This window comes from Protopterus annectens, chromosome 7.part1 (assembly GCF_019279795.1).
Source record: "Protopterus annectens isolate FY-2018-M chromosome 7.part1, PAN1.0, whole genome shotgun sequence".
In the NCBI taxonomy this organism is placed as follows: Eukaryota; Metazoa; Chordata; order Ceratodontiformes; family Protopteridae; genus Protopterus; species Protopterus annectens.
Genome location: NC_056740.1, coordinates 182,711,183 through 182,735,013, shown reverse-complemented (window position 1 = coordinate 182,735,013; position 23,831 = coordinate 182,711,183). Strand labels below are relative to the sequence as shown.

Sequence of the window (23,831 nt, the reverse complement as noted above, 5' to 3'; positions counted from 1 at the left end):
CTTTTGATAATGAAGTACTTTTGCAGATTCAGGTAGAATATCACCGTTCAGTTTGTTGCCTGGTCTTCTCTCTCTCTCTCTCTCTAACACCTCTATGTTTCCTGTTCATAACGACCTCCTTACATCTCCTATATATGAAACTGGAGCAAAAATCAAGTCTATTCTGGTCTCTAGTGAGAGCTATACTAGTCTCTGGTCATATCCTTTCACCTCCATTCCACAGACCTTTTCTCTGAACACCCTGATGCCCTTCTTCTTTTACTGCTTCTAGAATGACACCAGCTACCTTAGCAGTTAGTACAGAATATTAAAGTTATGAGTTATGCTAGCAAGCAGCTTGCTGTAGTCTAGGATTTGATTCTTTCTGCTTCCACTTGTCTGCTGTCATTTAATCAGACAGTGCTCCCAGGCTGAGTCTGAAAAAGTGATGTGGTCAATGCCCTAACCCAGTCAGATATAAAAAAATAAATAAAGACTCTGGATATGTGCTGTCCAGTGCCTGGTAGAGCAGGAGCTTTATTTCTTTGTTTTTATTAGCTGTCACCTGAAGATGTATTGCAGCATTTGTTTGCTACTGCTGCTCACTTGTATCCTGGACATCTTAATTTATGTGTGAACAAACACCCAGATACTCTTCTCTTTGGCTGTCAGTTCCAATCCCTCCAGTTGATGCTTTATGTCAGGCATGTTGTTATCCAAGTACAACACATTGTATTTATCTGCACTAAACCTCACCTTGTCACCCTTTTCAAAGTTCTCCCCGTCCTCTTCTGCACCGACACTTGCATTCCAGAAGAATATGATCCTTTACTCTTTTCCCTTAGATGTGTCCCAAACAGAGTGAAGTGCACTGGACCCACGAATGCGTGCTACAGTACACCACTACTGTCGTTCCTTATTTTGACATCATCTCACTCATCAACATCCTCTGTATCCTGCCCTTCTACTGTGCAGCAATTCATTTTGCCATTCTTGGTTTTACCCCAGAAGGACTTGCTTTTCTTATCAGCCTCCTGTGTGAGACAAGTGTGTTCGGTATTCTGAATTTGAAAAATGGCAAGAAAAAAGACTGGGTATTACCTGTCTCTGACAGCAAAATCCTTTTGTTGCTCCAGAGCATGGACAAAGGTTATTAGGAAATGCTTGTTGCTGAGTAAAGTAGAGAACAATGTAATACCCTCCTCCACATTAGATCTGCCATTTTCTGGAATCTGCAAAATGAAAGAAAAATAGAACAAGAAGGCATTTTAATACATGCATTAGTGTTATTTTGCTGAAAAGTATGCAATCCTTTGGAGTTTCTATGTTGGCGTTTATCTGGGCGTATATTTGTTACACTTTAAAGACAAAAACACATAACTGTAATGATTCCAAGGCTTTAATAAAGAATCCAAACTCAATGATATCTATCAAAGTCAGTCAAGAGCAGCTCAGCATACAGAACAGCTTCAGGCAAATAGGAGATAGGGCAGGTTTGATCTGGTTTGGATAAAATGTAATATTTTAAGCACACAACCACTTACATTTTACTCAGAACACTTGCACCACCTAGCAGCATCTTGTATGAATACACAAGGTACCACACACACAACTGGCTCCATATCAGAAGTGTGAGATATGACAAGTCCCAACAGTGAAAAATAAACTGAAAATCAAATACAAAAAGTCTGAACTTACAAACCCACTCATATCTTTCAAGCATTTCTGCATAGGGATTCCCCTCTAACTCTGAAATGTTTGCACATCAGTATAGAAGGATATCTCCAAGGTATCACAACCTCATACTTGGTATCTATCCCCCTCATTTGCACATGCATTTCTGCACATCTAAGTATTACAGATAGAATCACTGAACTTTCAAAAAGCATGCTTCATATATTATCTGACATTAAAGCTCACTGTTAAAGTGTAAATTTATTACAGAAAGCATATGGATTACAATGGCATAATGCATTTATATTTTTAACTGTTACAACATTAAGTAAGAATAAGACAATAAGTACTGGATAAAGTCTCCCATATAATTTACTACCTAGAAAGGTGTGGGTAATTATCACGGCTTCACTGAAACCAGAATGCATTTTTGCTCTTTTTAAGAAAGAAGCTTCAGCTCCCTCTGACATTATCTTTGTTGTAAGCAGAGGCACACCTTTCCTGCTTAGAACTTGTAAGTGGGGTGGTAGAAGGTGACCCTGAAGACGTCGCAAAATATTTCTGTTATTTCACAATACAGACATATGTTCAGGTATGACTTCCAACGGCATGCCAGGTATCCCTGGTAGGATTCATGGCATTTGCTCATTGACTGGAGTTATTATGCCTGAGTAAGCTCATACATGACAATTTATTTAGAGCCTATAGAAGACACAGACTTCCTCCCCATCAGGACCTGTTTGTGGGACTGTCAGTGATGAAGCTGTTATAACTGAGTTTGGCAAGAATGGTGAGCTCCTCCTCTAATGACCCTTCATCTGGAAACTTATGAATGGTCTTCCATTTTCTGACCTCCTTCCCCTCACTTCTGGCAATTGCCAGTGTATGGAGCCATTAGACTTTGAGTATCCTCCTTGAGCTGCCCTGTAAGGATTCTATTGTGAACATCCAAAGCCACAGTCAGTCTACTACTGTGGGCGCTAACAAGATGGATGCCTTGTATTAGCTGGGTGGAGTTATTTTCTACTAAAGCATAAACAAGCCAGCTGGTGTGATCTCTAAATGCCACTGGTGATCCTGTACTCTACTATATGTTTCACTTTTCATTTGACAAGGAGTCCAGAGCTTTAAACATGTGTGGCAAGAGGGTATACTCTTTTGCCATATTGATGCTTAGAGCTTTCAACTATGCATCTCTTCACTCAGGTTTTAGACTTTCCTACTGGAATTGACAGTGTAAAAGCTTGAGGGGTCTCCTACAGTACTAAATAACAAAAAAGTTGCTGAAATACCAATGGAGTCTGCACTTGCCAAAAGTTTAACCCAATGTCCAAAGCATGAAATAAAGCTGCAGGGCTGATATCAAATCCACCAAATTTGTTCACAAAACAGAGATAAAATACTGGGATATAAGCAGTTAAGTGCTTTCATCAGCAAACATCCCTAATGTTGACTTCTTCAGAACTGGCTCAAAAAGTACCTTTACTTGACCATGGCTACGGACATTTAGTTAAGCTTTAAGACAGCGCTCCCTAATGTGGTACTGTGTCTACAGATGCAAGCTCAAATATATGCCTGACTAAAATGACATGGCTGAGGTAATTCCCTTTTTAGATGCATCACAATTGCTATATGCTATATGCTCCTTTGAAGGAGGGAGTGAATTTATGGTAAGGCCTGTCACACTCTAGTCTATAGATCTTAAGGATGCAGCAGGCCCCTTCCAATGAAGGGACTGATCCCATACATTTGAGTTCCATGTTGTGCTTCAAGAAGAAGAAGCCCTGTAAGTAGGCACATGTTCAAATATATTCTTCTAGCCCCCTCCTTTGTATCAGCTGAAAATCCTAAGAGTGTCTTGCTGGCCTCTAGACTGCTGTCTGGATCCTCATCTGGATCAGTGTTGATTCTCATGGTTCACCCTGTCCAAGTAAACCACTCTTTGGTCATGAGCAGAAGTGAGACCCTTCTTTTCTCTATCTTCTTTTCTAGTTTTCTTTCACTTTGACCTCTCATTCTCTTTGGGTTTGCACTACAAGTTATCTTTTTGGATAGATTCAGAATCTGTAACCCTTGTGGGTAGTAATGACTGGGTCTCAGTGGTCTTCAAATCCTCCTATTACTTGATAAATATCTCTACCTGATTAAGTCTCTCTTTCCTGAAGGTGGATAGCCTATGGTTGTGCATGCTCTAGCCTAGTCAAGGCTGGACTGTTACAATGCCCTTTACCTGGAGTTACCACCCACAGTGCTTGATTGATTACAACTGGTGCAGAGCACCACTGCTCAGCTAATTTTTAGGATATCTAGATCCCTCCATATTATGCCAGTGATTCAGGGGTTAACTATTCAGTCTTCCACTGCTTGTAAGGTCATTGTCTTAGTCTATTTTACCCTACACAACTTGGATCCTTTTTATCTTATACCTCAAGTGGTATTGGCCTGCTGACACCGTTGTTCTTCAGACCATGGATTGTTGGATTTTTTGAGAGATTTGCTTAGGTCTGTGAGGGAGCATTTCTTTGCAAACCTGGCACCTTGCCTTTGGAACCTCCTGCTTAAATGATTTAACATGGTCCTGACCCTTCACTGTTTCATGCAGACACTCAGAATTAACCATAATTTTAAACTTAAATTTACAGCTTTGTTTCACCTCAAGCTGTCACAGTTTGTGTTTTACTTGCTTCTTATGTATTGTAATAGTGGTTAGCCAGTACACATTTAAATACACTTAAACATAGACCTTATCTTACAGAAGACAAGAGAGGCCACCCTTTCACCTTAATCATATGAAAGAAAAAGGATGAGTATTCTATCTCATTTCTGGAACTGAGCATTCCTGTTCTCTTTAGGGGTCTTTTGCAGACACCTTCTTCACTGCTCTTGCAGAGGGACTGGATGATTTTTATTCACTGTTAAGCATTCTGCCTTGGTTTCAGGCATCTTCATTATGGTTTCCTCTAGTTTACTGTGCTAAGACATTGCTCCCAGCAAGGGGCTGTCTTTAGGAGCCTTCCCATATCTCCTTAGGGATGCCACAATCTCACAGAGTCTGTTGAAATATGCAGTTTTCTTTTTCCCTATTCAATTACCCTTCAGATAGAGTGGATCCAGGAAATCTTGAAAGTCACCTAGGCATGGCTGCAGTGAAGGAAGTGCCCGAGCTCAGACCTGATTTCACTCCCTTGGCAAGAACACTCCAAAAACAGTGGAATGATAATGCAGGAAAGAGAAAAAGCAAGGAAAGAATGTCAAAAATATAAAATACCACAGTATCTTGAAAACTTTAGAATGCTTCACAATTGTACTAAAATGCAAATGAATAAAGACAAAAAACTATACTATAATAACTTTCAGAAAATTCGTAAATTCAACCTTAAAAAATTCTGGACATCCATTAAAGAAATCTTGCATCCTGGCCAAAAATTCAACCCTAACCTCTCACATAACTCATCACTCAAAACCGCAATACAATAACTCTTATTTCATAGATAGCATAGCATCTCTAACCAATGATTCCCCAACAACTAATCCTGCTCAACAGTCATGTATCACCTTCAAAACCTGTGCCCACATCCTATATAAAACTTTTCTTAAACAAACTTAACTCATGCTCGACTTCAGCTGATGGCCTTCCAAGCAAGTATCTTAAAATAGCAGTTATAGCATTGTCTGTCCTGTCTCAATCCTTACAAATAGGTTAATTCTGGAATCCTCTATTGCATCTCTCTGGAAAAAGTCACACATTATCCATCTACACAATGGAGGAAATTCAACTAACATTACTAACTTTAGGCCTATAGCAATCTTATCCCTCCTCTCCAAAATACTTGAAAAATGTATTCAAAACAAATCCTAAATGTCTCCTGCAGGAAGAATTCCTATCCCCACATAATATGGCTTTCATTCTTCCCAAAGTACAAACACTGCACTTATTACCAACATAGATGTTATCAATAAAATTAGAGATAATGGTATATTAGTCTCCTCCTTTTTCTAGACTTGACTAAAGCCTTTAGCACAGTTTGTCACGGCAAAATTCTACTGCAGATGCCCTCATTAGGTCTCTCTCAGACCACCCTTCTATGTTTCAAAAGCTACCTATCCAATAGGTATCAGTCAATGAAATGGCACTCCACCCTCTCTACATACCTCCTAGTCACCACCTGTGTATCACAAGGGTTTATCGTTGGTTCCCTCCTTTTTAACATTTTCACCAACATCCACCAGACATCTGCACAACAAGCCTCCTATATACAGTACGCAAATGATGACACTCTCATTTGCACATCTGACATGGCACACCTCCAAAAAATTACTTAGGAAGCTTTAACAGCCACTGAAACATGGATTTATAACTCAAAACTCATATTCGACCCTAAAAAATGTACTACTTTTTTCCTGCAAATCCCTCTCTCATGAAAAAACAAAATTTAAAGTCCTCTCCCTTGCTAATACAACATTGAAGTCACATCTCACAGCAATTTATGACAACCTTAAGGTTATGGTGTTAAATGCTTGGAGTCTTAACTCGAAACTGCTCTCACTAAAAGCTGTCCTCACCTTGGATGACACAGACATTTGTGCAGTCACGGAGACCTAGTTCAAGGCTGTGGAGAGCACCCCAACATACTGGGGTATACTTACTTCCACACGTTCAAACCTCAAACTGACGATGTGAAAACTAAAGGAGGTGGTGTATCAATATTCATTAAAGATAAATACACCTCCAGATTGGTTAAACAGTATGACTGACACTTCAGGTGCAATTAACTGTTGGTAGAACACCTATTCAAGTCATTTCCAGCTACAGGACCCCTTCATGAATCAGGACACCCACTCTGCCTATTTGGATCTACATGAGTCTATCAAGATACATACAAACACCATGGTTATGGGTTACTTTAACTATCCATCCATTGACTGGGTAAATTACTCGTGCTCAAACTAATTTGCCCAAAGGTTCCTCAACTCCAGTGCCCTGGACCAGCTGTTTCACACCCCCACAAGAGGTGCCAACATCCTGGATCTAGTGCTCACCAATATGCGAGACCACTGTAGCACCCCTACTGTGAGATCCTCCCTAGTGAGATATGACCACAAATTGGTCTCATTCGAAGTAACTATCACACATAACCCCACCCCAGCAGCAACTAAACTAAAAAACTTATCCAAAGCAGATTATAACCTCTTACAGGATGGTATAAATACCTTCACTGCACCTCCTCCCTCAGATGGAACTGGCAACTATGCCGAGTTCTACACCAGTGCTTTGTACAAACACCTGTATAACTGCATTGATTCATCTGTACCTGATAGGACCAAAACAAGCTCCTCAAGGAAGAGCAAACCTTCCTGGTGGACAACTGCCATTAACAGGCTTTACAATAATAAGAAGAAACCACTGTCTAAGAGTAAGAGGGAGTGAGCCCTCCTAAACTGGAAACACTCCCTCCTCAGCTTAAACAAGCAAATAGGATTTCTTGTGAAGTCCTCCAAAGCAAACTATGAGTCCAAAGTAGCAGTCCAAACTACCTTCGTCAACAAAGGACAACCATGAGGCATTCTATAGTTACATCCATAACCTAAAAGAAAAGGCCAAGATTTGTGCAGAACAGGTAGTTAATGATACCACATATGCAGAGCCTTTGAACATAGCTAACCTGTTGACTGACATGTTCAGTGAAAACTTCATTCCCCTGTCCCCACCACATGTACCTCATGACATCTCTTCTACCTGTCCCCTACCTTGTATCTCTAAAGAGCAGGTAGTAAATGCCCTCTCTAAGGCCAAATACACAGCATCTATGGGACCTGATAACATACCAGGCTGCATCCTACATGGGCTCCAACATGAATTAGCAACACCATTGGGTAGTCTTTTCAATCACAGAAAAAAGCACCAGCTTCATACCAGCTGAATGGAAAACAGCCACAGTTATTCCCTTGCACAAATGTGGTGCTTCCACTGATCCTGGGAACCATAGATCTATTAGCCTGACTTGCCTTATCTGCAAGGCCATGGAGCGAGTCATCATGGATCTTGTCAACAAAGATATAGGTAATCTCCAAACACTTGACCCTATTCAGTTTGGATTTGTCAAAGGGAGATCATGCCTGTTAAACCTGGTGGACTTCTTCTAGACAGTCACCAAGGCCCTGGATAAGGGGAAATCTGTGCATACAGCCTACCTGGACTTAGCCAAGGCATTTGGCACTATCCCCCACTCAAGCATCATTGACAAACTCACCCAACTAGGCATCAACCCTTATATCGTTAGAAGGGTCACTAACTGGTTCACTGGTAGAACTCATATAGTCAAAATAGGGGAATCCACCTACAACAGCAGACCTGTAACCAGTGGTGTTTCACAGGGATCAGTCCTGGGACCTCTACTGTTTGGAATTTTTTTCTCTGAAGTACAAGCAAAAAATAAAGGCCTGTGGCTGACAAAGTTTGTTGATGACTGCAAACTGGGAGTGGTCATAGAATCTCCAAATGATATCAACATCGTACAAGAAGGTTTTACACAAACAAACAACTGGTGCCAAAGTCACGGCCTTAAATTCAATGCAAAAATGTATTATCATTCCCTTCAGTTAAAGCAATGTTCCTGCTAATTACCACATCAATAGCAACATCTTAAGTACTCAGTCAGTGGTGAGAGACCTGGGCACACAGGGTGACAGCAACCTTACCTTTGACCACCATGTCTCCACAGTAGTAAGAAGGGCATTCTGTATTGCTCCTCTAGTAAGTAAGGGCATTGCCCTTAAAAAAAAAGAAGTTATTACCTCCCTGTACTATTCCCCTCATCAGGCCAATTATTGAGTACAACGCCCTTTTTGGTATGTACCTTTCCAAGCACCTGCAGCAACTGGAGAGACCACAAAGGTTCCTCATAAGGAAAATTCAAAGTCTTCACTATCAGTCCTATGTGGATCATCTGAAATCACTGTCAGTTTATTCTGTTTCATATAGACTACTCAGAGGTGATCTTTGCCTTGCATATAAGGCAATCTCTGATCTTGCATTACTGGAAATGCTTTATATCCAAAGGCCAAATGGTACAAGGGTTACTCACTCTAAAGATATTAACCTGGTATGTGACATTAATAAAACCTGCTGGAGGGAAAGATTTGTCTCCCAGAGGTTACCACACCTTTGGAAGAGACTTCCACTTCATGTCAAACAGCACCTCACTGGCTCTCTTAAAATGCAATCTGGACGATTGGATGGGTGACTATAAATTCACCCCGGGGGTTCCACCTGTGTCCCTCTTGGACAGGGGCAATATGTGTTGATCATGAAATAAGGGTAAGAACTTGGCTAGGCTTATAAAGGTCCTAGGGCCATTAGCCTAGTAACTTCCTATGATCCTATGATAGTGGATGATAATCTTAAATTCGACCTGCATATAGAGCGTTATAGAGCCAGAAACTTTTTCATCAGTGCAACTAAAGCTAACTTGTCACTACTTATCTCCTCCCCACACTTCTTTATGGTGCTTGCATCCTTATTAACCTCCAGGCATCACAAAAATCAAAACTTTAACAATGCTATAACAAAGTTGCTTAATTGGCAGCAGATACCTCTTTCAGAACCCATCACTGTATAGCACCAAAACACCTAAATTAGTTAGAATTACCCAGTAAAATAACATATGCACAGCATCTTCCTCCTATAAAATTATTAAACATCCATGCACTTGTCCAGCACTAAATAACATTCTATACAACTATGTTCCCAGTCAGTTATTATGATCCAATAACCAGAAACTCCTGTCTGTCTACAAACCTATCACATCTACCAGTCATTGCCTACTCGTACCATGTTGGGAAGGCCTGGAACTCTTTACCTGTTTCCATCAGGTCAGTACCCTTCCTCCTATTCCTCAAAACCATTCTGAAAGACTTCCTAGTTAAAAGCTGGTTCTGTTCTTACTCAGCAGCAGGATAAATTATATCCCTAAATGTGAACGAATACCTATTCGTATCTTACATCTTCTTACGCTCCCTTCTTCACTCACTTCCTTATGTCTATCAGTTTTCCCTCTTGCCTTTCTCTCTAAATATAGCATAAGCCTGCTTTTCTCAAACTTCATATTGCTATTCCTGTTTGTATTACATTAATTTAGTTTTAATTTCTTTATAAACTGGCTAAAATTTCTCTAAATATTAAATCATTGTCATATAACTTGTATCCATTATTAACCAATGTTTTCATATTATATCTAATTTGGTACAATTATTTAAACTGTAGTTATTTTTTGTATTATTTTTCAAAGACTGTAAAATTATTGTTCTTAAAATGTTTTGTAATACTTTGGAGATTTCTGAGCTTTCCTCCCCAGGACTCCTCTGAAAATAGGATCCTACCCAGTCAGACTTCCGTGCTAACCAAATGTCAATCAATCAATCAATCAATTAATAAAAATTGTTACATTTTCCATGAAGGTATGACATGACTGTTGACATATGTATTGCTATGTTGTTGCAGAATATGATGTGTTTAAAGTAGACCATCTGCAAGTTTCAGACCCCCCCTAATGTTTGAATTTGTCTGAAGGTACTGTAGCAGTGGGTAATCCTATACTGAATATTGTGGGGCCTTCTCTTTTTGCAGCATTTCCATCACTGTTAATGGAGACTTACTTTTGGGATGGTAGCTCACATAGTGTTCCATAAGATTATAGGTTCATAGGGTCATACTGAGCTAATGACCACCAGGGTCTTTACAAGCCTAGCCGTGCAACCCAAGGGAGGGGGATATGTTAGTTGGGGATTAATTTACTTACTGTCATCCTCTGTATAAATTTGGGGGCTGCAACGCATGACATTATATTTTAGAAGGACCCTATATTTTCCTTGAGCATATACAACATATGATCCCACTTCATGGCAGATTTAACTGCAATTTGAAGGGAATAGTATATACAAGTCTTCGTTTGGTGTGTAACGCATATTATATAGGGATGACCATGAGAAGGTTAAAAGAGAGAATCCATGAACATGTTAATGCCATCAAAAACAAAGATGAAAAAATGCATTGTTTAAGCATACTAGATATTGTATTAAATATTAAATATTTAATTTTCTATTTTAAAGCAGGTTCCCACAGATTTAAGGGGTGGGATTATAAAAACAAAGTAGAATAAAAAAAAAAAACATTTTGGCAAGTAAAGCTAGGAGGTGACCCATTAGCAGGGCTAAATGATATTATAAATATCAAGTGTTTTTTAAAAGTTTGAAGAATTTTTAGTAAAACTATTGTGTGATTTTAATATTTATCAACATTTATAAACAATTTTTATTAAGTACTTAATTTTTTATGTCAGTATTTAATCTTAAGAAATTGTAATGGTTGTTAATTGCACTTGTTTATGTGTTGGTTGGCTTTTGATTTCCTTTGGTTGACTTTTATATAAAATGAAGTGGAAAACTTACTGAATTTATTCTGAAGAATTAATTTCTGACGAAAGCAGAGATTGAAATAAGTTTTACTCTAAAGAAGTGAAATTGTGTCTCACTGCTACAAGTGTTTTTTTTTTTTCATTTTACTTTGACAGGTGTAAGAATCTGGGATTATATTCATTCCATTATAGATACATCAGAGGCAAAGCTGTATCTGCATATAACATTTTCAATGACAAGGTTCTTCAAGCAATCTTCAACTTATCATTATCCTCAAAGTGTTATAATCATAGGTGTGATAATATAAATGTTTATGCTACAAAATGTAACAATCACACAGAGTAAATTTAATAGTATAACTACACCAATGATATGAAATAAAAGTCTGATTTATATATGAATATCTAGGAATTCAGATTGTTTAAAACTAAAAAACACAAAAATAAGATGAAACTCAACCAAAGCAGAACAAGGGTAGTCCAGAAACAACACACCAGCACGTAGTACAGGGAAAAACACTTTAATTTAACACGTCCAACATCAATTCCCCTTGTAAAAAATAATCAACATTTGCATATATAATTTAAACAGTGCAATAAAAAGGTTGCAGTAAAAAAAATTAAATATCAAGCCTTTTAAAACATTAGAAGCTACAATATTAATACAATTAAACTTCAACAATGAACTTATAGTAATCTTGTCATTCTGGCAGGCATTAAGCTTAATTTACCTGGTAAAAGGGCAGTTTGTCAGGCTGGCTAGAATGAACTCTGAGGAAGGAGACTTTGCAAGGGAATGTGAGGTATTAAAAGAAATGTTATTTAGTAGGGGTTACTCTACTGATTTCTTGGTTAACATCTATAACGAAGTCAAAAATAAGTTGGCATTTTTCATACACTCTTGTCTTATCACCTGAATGGAAGGGAGGACCTTGAGAGAAGCAACAAATTTAGTAGGGCCTTGGTCCTTCTATTTACCATGAACTTCTTTGACATATGGCACATTATAGCAAAGTTCTGGAAGATTTTTAATTTAGATAGTAGTATCAACAAATTGGTGGGGTGTCAACCGATGGTGGTGTACAAGAAGGACACCTCAATAAAAGGGGCTGTTGGAAAGAAAAAGAAATATACCTGAGAAGGGTGGTTGTTTCAAATGTGGGAGATGCTCTCAGTGTCCTTATATACTCAATGAGGACAAGTTATTCATTAAAGGCTATGGGACTATATTACCTTGTAAAAAATATTTCTGTTACTCTAGAGGTATTGTCTATATAGCTAAGTGTGATTCATGTGAGGGGTTCTATGTAGGAAAAACTAAGACAGTTTTGAAGCAAAGGGTTTATGAGCATAGATATGACAGACGTAAAAATGAAAAAATGCTTTGTATAAACGTCTTAGTTTTTTTCCCCTCACATGCTTTAAAATGTTGTGCCATTGAGCATGTTGATCTGGGTCTTTGGGAAGGGGGGGGCCCTCTGATGAGTACCTAGAATTCCTTGAATTGAAATGGCAAATTAAGCTTAATGCCTGACAGTTTCCTGGTTTGAACGACAAGATTACTATAAGTTTCTTGTTGAAGCTTAAATCATTATATTTTATATAAAAAATGCTGGAACATAACTTAATTGTTTTACTATTGTAGTTTCTAATGATTTAAAAGACTTGATATTTAAACTTTTTTACTGCAACCTTTTTATTGCAATGTTTAAATTATATATGCAAATGATGATTATTATTTATAAGGGGAAATTATGTCATTTTAATTGATTACTGCTAGGGAGGGAAGAGTATTTAAACTTGATTTGTTGGATACATGGTATTCTGATGAAGTCTAGTTTTTGACAAAAGCACTAAATTAAAGTGTTTTTTTCCTGTACTACGTGCTGGTGTGTTGTTTCTAGACTACCCTTGTTCTGCTTTGGTTGTTTAAGACTAGCTTTGATGATTGAGTGGGGTATGACGTTTATAATGTCAATTTTTGGGAAACAGCATTCTTAGATGGTCTCTAGACCTGAATGCTGGATTTATATGAATCCGCAAGATACTACAATATTCTATTTTAATGCTTTTATTTTTGTTGTATTCAGCAATTTGCAGCAATATTCAGTGAACATATTACAAAGCTACTAGTTAAGCCATTCCTTCAGCCTATACGCATATTACTGTACTCCATATCCTATTTTTCAAATATTTCTTTTTATTCCCTTCAACTAATTCCTTTTTTTGACCATCCTACTGTCTAATCTATTAGTTGGTACCATTTGTACATTAATCCAGTTTAAAGCACCTTGTAAATAAATATTTATAATGACTGGCTGACTAAACACACAGGTAGCTGCAGGCAGCTCACCAGAGGTGATGCTAGTGAGGGCAGCAATGAGGTGATGTCAGGGAAGAATATGTGCATGTTTTAACTTCAGGGACAAACAGCAGGGTGGCTAAGGATCTGCACAAGATGGTGATTGAGTGAGATCTTCCTTTATAAGTAGTCCTGTCTTTTCCTCTGCAAATTTTGTGTTCTAACCAATATATCATGGGGGCACACTACTGTGTTCTTCCAAGGATAGTGTTCCTACTACTGTTCCTGCCAGACTTGAAGTTAAGACTGCATGTCAGTTATTAACTTTCATAAAACTAGCTAACCTGAACCTATGTAAGCACTGGTAAGCATGTGTGTGTGTAAAAAAAAAAAAAAAAAAAATATATATATATATATATGGTTCTACCTGACTTCGTCGACAGCGCAGAAGACCGACATCGAAAATCGGGCTCCAGAGATCGAAAGTGAAGAGAGACCGAATCCGAAACGAAAGGCAGAATTGCGACAGACCAGAAGAGACACAACGACGGGACAACGAGGATGCCGACCGATGATGACATGGTGGGTGGCTGTGTGAGTATGCGGGACGTTAGAGTGCGAGCGGTGGGCAGTGTGGTGTGAGAGGTCTGTGGGGATAGGGGAGGGGGGTTAGGGAGTTAGTTAGTTAGGGGGGGTGGGTTGGGAAGTGAGGTAGGGTTTAGGGGTTAGGGTTAGGTTGGTTAAGTGTGTTAGGTTTTAGGTAGGGGGGGGTGTTAGGCTTGAGAGTTAGGTAGGGGGAGTAGGGGTAGGGTTAGGAGGGTGGCCAGGGGTGTTAGGGGTAGAGGGGTGTAGATGGTGTGGGTAAGGGGGTTAGGGGGTTAGGGTAGTGATGTGTGGTGTGTGGTTTTTGGTGTGGTGTGTTATGTTGGTGTGTGTTTTTTGGGGATGTGTTTTGTTTGTGTGTTGTGTGTGGTGTTGTGCAGTTATTGGTGGTTCGTGTTTTGTGTACCGTTATGTGTGGTTTCGTGTGGTTATGTTGTTTATGGACATATATATATATATATATATATATATATATATATATAGAAGAACAAGACTAGGAAGAAATAAACTTATACTACTGAAAACTTCCGAACTGTTAAAAACAAGAACAGAATTCCAATGAATAGACGCTGAGCCAGAACTGTTATTTGCTGAGCGCTTTCGTTCGCTTTATTGGTAACAATCGAACTTCATCAGAGCAAAATGTAATGCATTTGCAATACTCTGCAAGCTTTAAATAGTCTAAATGGTGTAAAAAATACTTCACTATGATTGGTAGATATTCTACGCCAATGCAGTATGGTACTCCTGGAGCAGTAATGAAGTCCAAAAAGTGAGAACAGTCACCACGAGTAAATCCTTCTACAGAGTAGTCCCAACTCAAGCTCCTGACACACTGAAAATATCCACGATGAAAATATGTAAAAAATTCATTTATTGGAAACAGAGAATAAGCGCTTTCGCATAGTTAAACTATGCTTCATCAGATACAATGTCATAAAATGATTCCAAAATACTTATACTAAACAACTTTTGGCGGGCTCATTAATTTAAAATGAAGCTTAATTGCCTTTTACCAATTTAAAGCCATCATTACATTCAAATGCAGTTTAAATTCAATCCAATACATTTTCTAAAGTGCAGCACTCACACTCATCACAAAATGTTTCAAAGCATTACCAAAACCCTCTGACTAAACAAAACGCTGCAGACTTCAGACATAAAAAATGCATTTACAAGCTCATAATTCAAAAGTGCATACTTTGAACAAAAGCATTACAACCTGGCAAATGGCATTCAGAAATGAGAATACGTCCCTCACAGACTAAGAGTTCTTTCATCAAAATACTATCATGGTGTTCCTTGTCTCTTAACTCATATAAACATAGCTAGAATCCCTTACCTTAATTGTAAGAAAATCTATACAATGCAGGTTATTTAAGACAGTTCCAGCATCGGTAAAAAAGCTGCACCGAAGAAGCATCAACAAACTGTTTGCCATTGTAAATTAAACATCATCCTATTCGCTAATAAGGTCACATGTCTGAATTCTCAGTAGGAAGTTCCTCCTGACCAAAAAAGTTGTCCCCACGGTCCTAAAGCAAGACCATAGAGACCGGGACCTAAGAAAATTTAATATAGGTCCAGCATTTAAATGCATTCTTCATACTGATCCTACCCACCATGCATAAGACCTGTAAAGATGTATATTTTCCATTACTAAAATTTTATGTCCCACATATAAACTTCAGTAAATAAACATAAAAAATATATAAAATATATATGAGGGAATATATATATATCAGTGTAAAACCAAAACCGCTATACACACATATATTAATTCTCTAATAATGAAGTAAAAGCAATATCTGTATATTTACACGAACTACAAACTATTACATATGTACTGGGGTAAACCATGTTGCAAAATACACAATTAATTCAGCATTACTATCCTAGTAATACTTATTTTACATGAAACATGGAACATGTTGTGTGTCTGAAAAATTAACAAGAACCTATAAGAAAGTGCTGTATTTACCACTAAATTTGCATAGTAATATACTACACATCATGTTTAGGGAATATACTATACACATGCATATGCATCATAAAACAAACATAACCACATATTCACAAGGCAACAGATATAAAATATATCTATGGTATAGAAATGTGTATGTAACTATATACCCTTATGGGACAACAATGGCAAGATATTTATTCAAACGACATCTCCATGATGCTTCCTTTGGACATCAAAACTAATTCTGTACATCAGTGTGGCTGAACTCAAAGGGGCAGTTCTAATCCTACATCTCATGGTGGAGGAGTGTCACCCCAAATGAACATGCAGGGTTATATACCAAGACAAATATAGATATATAGGGTGAAGGGTTACTCAGAACACCATTCTATCCAACTAAAACATAGCCTTGCTACATATGTATATACAACAGACCAAGGGCTAATCTCAGAATGCCTTTCTATCGTATTAAGACATGCCCTTACTATAAAATATAATAAACAATGAAATAAAAATTGAAATATAAAACCTGTATATATGACCTGAATAACTAAACTATACTTATCTATTCCATCGTATACAGCTATAATATAGGGAGTACGTGCACTGGTATAAAATTATTGATGTTTAGTAATGCATATACTGTAGTGTTAAACAACAACTTCCAAAGTGACAAGATGTCCCTATCATTAAATACTTATACATCACACTCCTATAGAGCTATAGATAAAGGAAATGCCCAGTTGGCTAATCACAAATTAAGAGGAAAAAAAGGGGGGGGGGGATAATACCCACTTTTAATATCCTAACTACTAGGGAAGTATGAGCTATAGAATTCTAAATAGCAAAAACCAACTTTATTTACGCTCAATCAACATCGGTTTAATAGAGATAAAGCCATTCAACCCTGGAGAGTTATGTGCCGCTAGTTTTAAAATCCAGTGTAACTCGGCTCTAGCCAACCTTTGTTCAATACTACCTCTTCTTAAAGTTGGAATGATTATGTCCAAAACCCTAAAAGTGAAAGAATGAGAGGGACACTCTTTAATATGCCTGGCCAAAGCATTAGTGTCATCCTGCTTGCGGATCTCATAAAGGTGGTCATAGATACGGTCCCTTAGCCTTCTCTTGGTTAGACCCACGTAAAATGCTGTACAAAAAGAACAGGTGGCCAAGTAGATCACATTTTTGGTATTGCAATCAGCATAGTACTTGGGTTTGAAAACAAAATTCATACTGGGATGTTGATAAGTCTGTATATTACTAATGCTCTTGCACCTTGGGCAGTGTAAACAAGGATATGTTCCTTTCCTAACCAGGTCCCCTAGTACTAGACTAGTGGATTTCCTTGTATTCGTGACCTGCCGGTCATTACATAGTTGCCTCTTAAGATTATTGCAATTCCTATAGCAAAATGTTGGTGCAGGTCCTACGATCTTACTAATTTCTTTATTTACCGAAAGGACATTCCAGTGCTTCCTAATCACACTTCTTACTCTTTCCACTTCATTGGTGAATTTAATGACATAACTAAGCCTTTTCCCACGGATATTGGGGCCCATAGTGGCTCCCATCCTACATCCATTCTTAATATGGAACACCGGACTAGCTTCATGTTCTAAAACTCCAAAAATATCATTTCTTACCCTTCTAACCATAGTCATGTCATATCCCCTGTCCCTAAACAGGGTTTCCATATTATTAACTTCTTTCAAAAGATCATCTTTATTTTGACATAGTCTAGATACTCTTATAAATTGACTAGTGACTATGCCACGGAAGGTATAGGTTGGGTGCATGCTATCTGGTGCTAACAATGCATTCTTCCATACAGCTTTCCTGTAAATCCTGGTCACAATTTCACCCTCTTTTGTCAACCTGAGCGTGACATCAAGGAAATTAACTTCATAACTTGAAATCTCCACTGTAAACCTCAAAAAGTCTGTTGTAGTTTGTAAATAACCAAGGAAATGATGAAAACTATCTGACGTACCTTCCCAAACAATAAGTATGTCATCCACGAACCTTCTATAGTATCTTATGTATCTAGAAGATTCATGGGTAAACAGGAACAACTTTTCCCACCAGTAGACCACTAAATTAGCATAACTATTGGCACAGGGGGTGCCCATGGCAACCCCCCATGCCTGTAGATAATAGTCATTTTCAAAAATAAACACATTGTTGTTAAGCACTGTGTCAAGAAGCTGGGTTATCAGTATTATTCTATCATTTGTATATTGTGTTTCTTTATGCAGAAGCTCTCTAATGTACTGTATCCCTATATCATTAGGGATAGAGGTAAAGAGCTTTTCCACATCCATGGTTATGAGGAGGTACTCTGTGTCCTTCATTTCTAAATGTAGGCCCTTAAGGCTATCTATAAGTTGGTAAGTGTCACTGAGAATAGTGTGACAATTACTCACTACTGGATGTAGGAGGCTCTCCAAAAAGATCGATATATGGGCGGTAACCCACCCCTCACCTGCTACAATAGGTCTCATCGAACAGGCCAAATCTCTTTGTGGATCTTGGGGAGTCCCTTAACTATGGGAATAACAGGGTCAGATATTAACAAGTATTCATACATTTCAACACTAATTTGTCTACATAATAATAGATCATATACATTTTCATGGACTGTTAGTATAATGGAAGAGACCTGCTGTGCAGTGATGTGCTTATAGGTATTGTGATCAGATAACAATAGCAATCTCATGCTATTCACGTAGTCATCCACATCCATCAAAACTACACCCCCCCCTTTATCAGCAGGTTTCACAATCAGATTATCATCACTTCTCAATTTAACCAGGGCTTGAAACTCATCCCTATTAAGATTGCAAAATCTTCCTTTTGTGTTATTACATGCTAGAGAAAACAATGTGTAGAAATCTCTTTCGCATAGATCTAGAAAACATTGCACTATAGGATGTATAGGAGGTATGAAGGTACTATTATTTTTAAGTATGTTACGAGATTTAGTTACCCCATTCATCCTGGTATCATCAGCCGGGAAAAACAACTTTAGACAAACTCGTCTACAAAATAATCTTAAGTCCAAAAGAGTGTCCTCTAATGATGTTTTAGTTGACGGAATAAATGTAAGTCCTCTGTTAAGAAGGCTATGCATAGCTGTGTCCATATTATAGCTAGAAAAATTAAACACAAGAGTCAATGCCTGGTTCTTCTGTTGACTATATTCCCTTCTTCTGAAGACTTCCGTTTTCTTGGTCCCCTGCTGCTGGATCTTCCCTGGAGCTGGGGCAAACTTCCTTTGATAAGGTAAAAAAGATGGATTCGAGGTGCCTGGTGTACAGCTGCTTTTAGGTATAGCTCCTGGATTCTTATAGCCTTGCATGGCCTCTTGATTAGGTGGAGGTGTGTCTGTGGTTGAAAAATCTATAGGGTCTAAAGCACTCACCCTGTTAGAGGAAACCACTGACTGTGGAATAAACTCAGAGTTATTGAGCTGTTGAAACAGATTATTAGTAGATACAACACTTGCTGCCAGATTACTATGTTCCTGTACATACTGCATAGACTTGGCCTGACCTTCTTGGTACCTAGGCCATACAAAGACATGACCATTTTGGAAATCCAACAGATCTCTCCTTAATTTATGCTGTTTGGTCTTACACAGTCTCTCACCAAAAGATTTAACCTGGGTAAATGTCAGTTGGAGTTTTTCTATGCAATAATCTGAGCTGAAATTATCAACTAACCTTTGATAAAGCACATCAGTTCTAGCACGGAGGTCAGTCTCCAGTGGAGAAAAATAGTTCAAAAGTAGCTTCACATAATCAAAGCCCAGGCCTATATTCAAGTCTTGCCACTGCTTCAATAAGGATGGATGGGAGTCCCCATACGTAGGCATGCAGAAGACCCGCATGCCTCTGGGGACTACCTTATGATGCAAGCAAGCTTCTAAATGTAATCTTTGCCACATGTACCTTTGTAGTTGGTAAAGATTGTTTTCCAGCGTTTTTAGTTGCTCATGAAATTCCTGTATATTTTCTCCATTATCAATCATCGATGTGTGGGCCCCCACTTCATTCAGGTCCAGCGACAATAAAGGGTTGAGTTCACGTACAAATAAATCTGTCCATAGACGAGACAAATCCCTCGACACTGGATTAGAGGCAGTCCCAACACTCTGACCTTCCATCGTGTGAATTGAGTTGTGAACAAAAAATGCAGGATAAGCAATAAAAGTAGAAAACACAACTCAATACCGAAGACGTTCTCACCAAAAGCAAGAAGAGGTAGTAATGAAGTCCAAAAAGTGAGAACAGTCACCACGAGTAAATCCTTCTACAGAGTAGTCCCAACTCAAGCTCCTGACACACTGAAAATATCCACGATGAAAATATGTAAAAAATTCATTTATTGGAAACAGAGAATAAGCGCTTTCGCATAGTTAAACTATGCTTCATCAGATACAATGTCATAAAATGATTCCAAAATACTTATACTAAACAACTTTTGGCGGGCTCATTAATTTAAAATGAAGCTTAATTGCCTTTTACCAATTTAAAGCCATCATTACATTCAAATGCAGTTTAAATTCAATCCAATACATTTTCTAAAGTGCAGCACTCACACTCATCACAAAATGTTTCAAAGCATTACCAAAACCCTCTGACTAAACAAAACGCTGCAGACTTCAGACATAAAAAATGCATTTACAAGCTCATAATTCAAAAGTGCATACTTTGAACAAAAGCATTACAACCTGGCAAATGGCATTCAGAAATGAGAATACGTCCCTCACAGACTAAGAGTTCTTTCATCAAAATACTATCATGGTGTTCCTTGTCTCTTAACTCATATAAACATAGCTAGAATCCCTTACCTTAATTGTAAGAAAATCTATACAATGCAGGTTATTTAAGACAGTTCCAGCATCGGTAAAAAGCTGCAATCAAGCAGCATCAACAAACTGTTTGCCATTGTAAATTAAACATCATCCTATTCGCTAATAAGGTCACATGTCTGAATTCTCAGTAGGAAGTTCCTCCTGACCAAAAAAGTTGTCCCCACGGTCCTAAAGCAAGACCATAGAGACCGGGACCTAAGAAAATTTAATATAGGTCCAGCATTTAAATGCATTCTTCATACTGATCCTACCCACCATGCATAAGACCTGTAAAGATGTATATTTTCCATTACTAAAATTTTATGTCCCACATATAAACTTCAGTAAATAAACATAAAAAATATATAAAATATATATGAGGGAATATATATATATCAGTGTAAAACCAAAACCGCTATACACACATATATTAATTCTCTAATAATGAAGTAAAAGCAATATCTGTATATTTACACGAACTACAAACTATTACATATGTACTGGGGTAAACCATGTTGCAAAATACACAATTAATTCAGCATTACTATTCTAGTAATACTTATTTTACATGAAACATGGAACATGTTGTGTGTCTGAAAAATTAACAAGAACCTATAAGAAAGTGCTGTATTTACCACTAAATTTGCATAGTAATATACTACACATCATGTTTAGGAATATACTATACACATGCATATGCATCATAAAACAAACATAACCACATATTCACAAGGCAACAGATATAAAATATATCTATGGTATAGAAATGTGTATGTAACTATATACCCTTATGGGACAACAATGGCAAGATATTTATTCAAACGACATCTCCATGATGCTTCCTTTGGACATCAAAACTAATTCTGTACATCAGTGTGGCTGAACTCAAAGGGGCAGTTCTAATCCTACATCTCATGGTGGAGGAGTGTCACCCCAAATGAACATGCAGGGTTATATACCAAGATAAATATAGATATATAGGGTGAAGGGTTACTCAGAACACCATTCTATCCAACTAAAACATAGCCTTGCTACATATGTATATACAACAGACCAAGGGCTAATCTCAGAATGCCTTTCTATCGTATTAAGACATGCCCTTACTATAAAATATAATAAACAATGAAATAAAAATTGAAATATAAAACCTGTATATATGACCTGAATAACTAAACTATACTTATCTATTCCATCGTATACAGCTATAATATAGGGAGTACGTGCACTGGTATAAAATTATTGATGTTTAGTAATGCATATACTGTAGTGTTAAACAACAACTTCCAAAGTGACAAGATGTCCCTATCATTAAATACTTATACATCACACTCCTATAGAGCTATAGATAAAGGAAATGCCCAGTTGGCTAATCACAAATTAAGAGGAAAAAAAGGGGGGGGGATTTATTGGTAACAATCGAACTTCATCAGAGCAAAATGTAATGCATTTGCAATACTCTGCAAGCTTTAAATAGTCTAAATGGTGTAAAAAATACTTCACTATGATTGGTAGATATTCTACGCCAATGCAGTATGGTACTCCTGGAGCAGTGTCTCGTAGTCCTGGCTGGATGTCTGCGAGCTGTCGAATAAGTACTGACTACCAGAGCCTGGTTCCATTTTGCTCTGATGAAGTTCGATTGTTACCAATAAAGCGAACGAAAGCGCTCAGCAAATAACAGTTCTGGCTCAGCGTCTATTCATTGGAATTCTGTTTTTGTTTTTAACAGTTCGGAAGTTTTCAGTAGTATAAGTTTATTTCTTCCTAGTCTTATTCGGTTTTGTTTTTCTTAATTATCTTCCTCCGAACGCACCAATGGATAGCACACTAAGTATGGAACCAGGCTCTAGTAGCCAGTACTTATTCGACAGCTCGCAGACATCCAGCCAGGACTACGAGACACTGCTCCAGGAGTACCATACTGCATTGGCGTAGAATATCTACCAATCATAGTGAAGTATTTTTTACACCATTTAGACTATTTAAAGCTTGCAGAGTATTGCAAATGCATTACATTTTGCTCTGATGAAGTTCGATTGTTACCAATAAAGCGAACGAAAGCGCTCAGCAAATAACAGTTCTGGCTCAGCGTCTATTCATTGGAATTCTGTTCTTGTTTTTAACAGTTCGGAAGTTTTCAGTAGTATATATATATATATATATATATATATATATATATATATATATATATATATATATATATACACATATACACACACATATGGATTCCTGCTATTTTGTCAGTTTGCATTGTAGTCACAAATAACAAAAGCAGGTATTTAATGCAGAATTTCTAATTCATCAACTATTGCTTTTTTAAGATTTTCTAATATAGGATTTTTTATAGGGAAGATAGTTTATGGTTGTTCAGGGTTTACTTGTATTTGGGAGGTTTTTTTTTTTTTTTTTTTTTGTTTTTAGCTGCCTTGACCATTTTTTTCAGCAGAACCAGTATATAAGATCATACAAAAGTGCAAGTAGGAGTAATTTACCCTTTCTTGCACTGTTGTGTGTGTGAGTGTGCATGAATATATTGCAGCAGAGAGCTTGCCCCCAGCAAAAATGACTTTTTTATGTCATCGGATCAGGAGTCAATTTTTGTTTTTTGATGTACTTGAATTTTTTTGCATTTCATTTCTGTGACATAGTCATGTTTGTGTGTGTGTGTGTGTATGTATGTACGTATATATATATATATATATATATATATATATATATACTGAAAGAGAGATTAATCTGAACTTACATACTTATTTCATAGGTTTGTTTATTTCCATTATAGAAAGCTGCTTTTGTCTATGTATATGCACGGTAGCTATGGTGTAATAGAACAGACATGTCTTTATAAAAAAACAGATATTTTAGTGCTGTATTAGTCATGGCAGAGCAACCTACATCGTAAACTACATTTATAAAGGCTGCAACCTGCCGCGTGCAGAATTTAGTGCATACCCCAACCATAACTGTACTCATAGTGATCAAACTAGAGGCTCCCAAGGCTTTGCCATACTCATCCCAGAAACATTTCTTTCTCTT

General features: G+C 37.6%; 1 protein-coding gene across 2 annotated transcripts in view; it reads right to left on the bottom strand.

Annotated features, from left to right (window-relative positions):
• Positions 1 to 23,831, bottom strand: part of PLXND1 (plexin D1) — an 817,829-nt gene that overhangs the window by 142,086 nt on the left and 651,912 nt on the right. For both annotated transcript variants that reach the window (XM_044078628.1, XM_044078629.1), the window contains exon 24: positions 1,081 to 1,211. In XM_044078628.1, the coding sequence (XP_043934563.1) occupies positions 1,081 to 1,211 (131 nt within the window). The remainder of the gene's footprint in view (positions 1 to 1,080; positions 1,212 to 23,831) is intronic.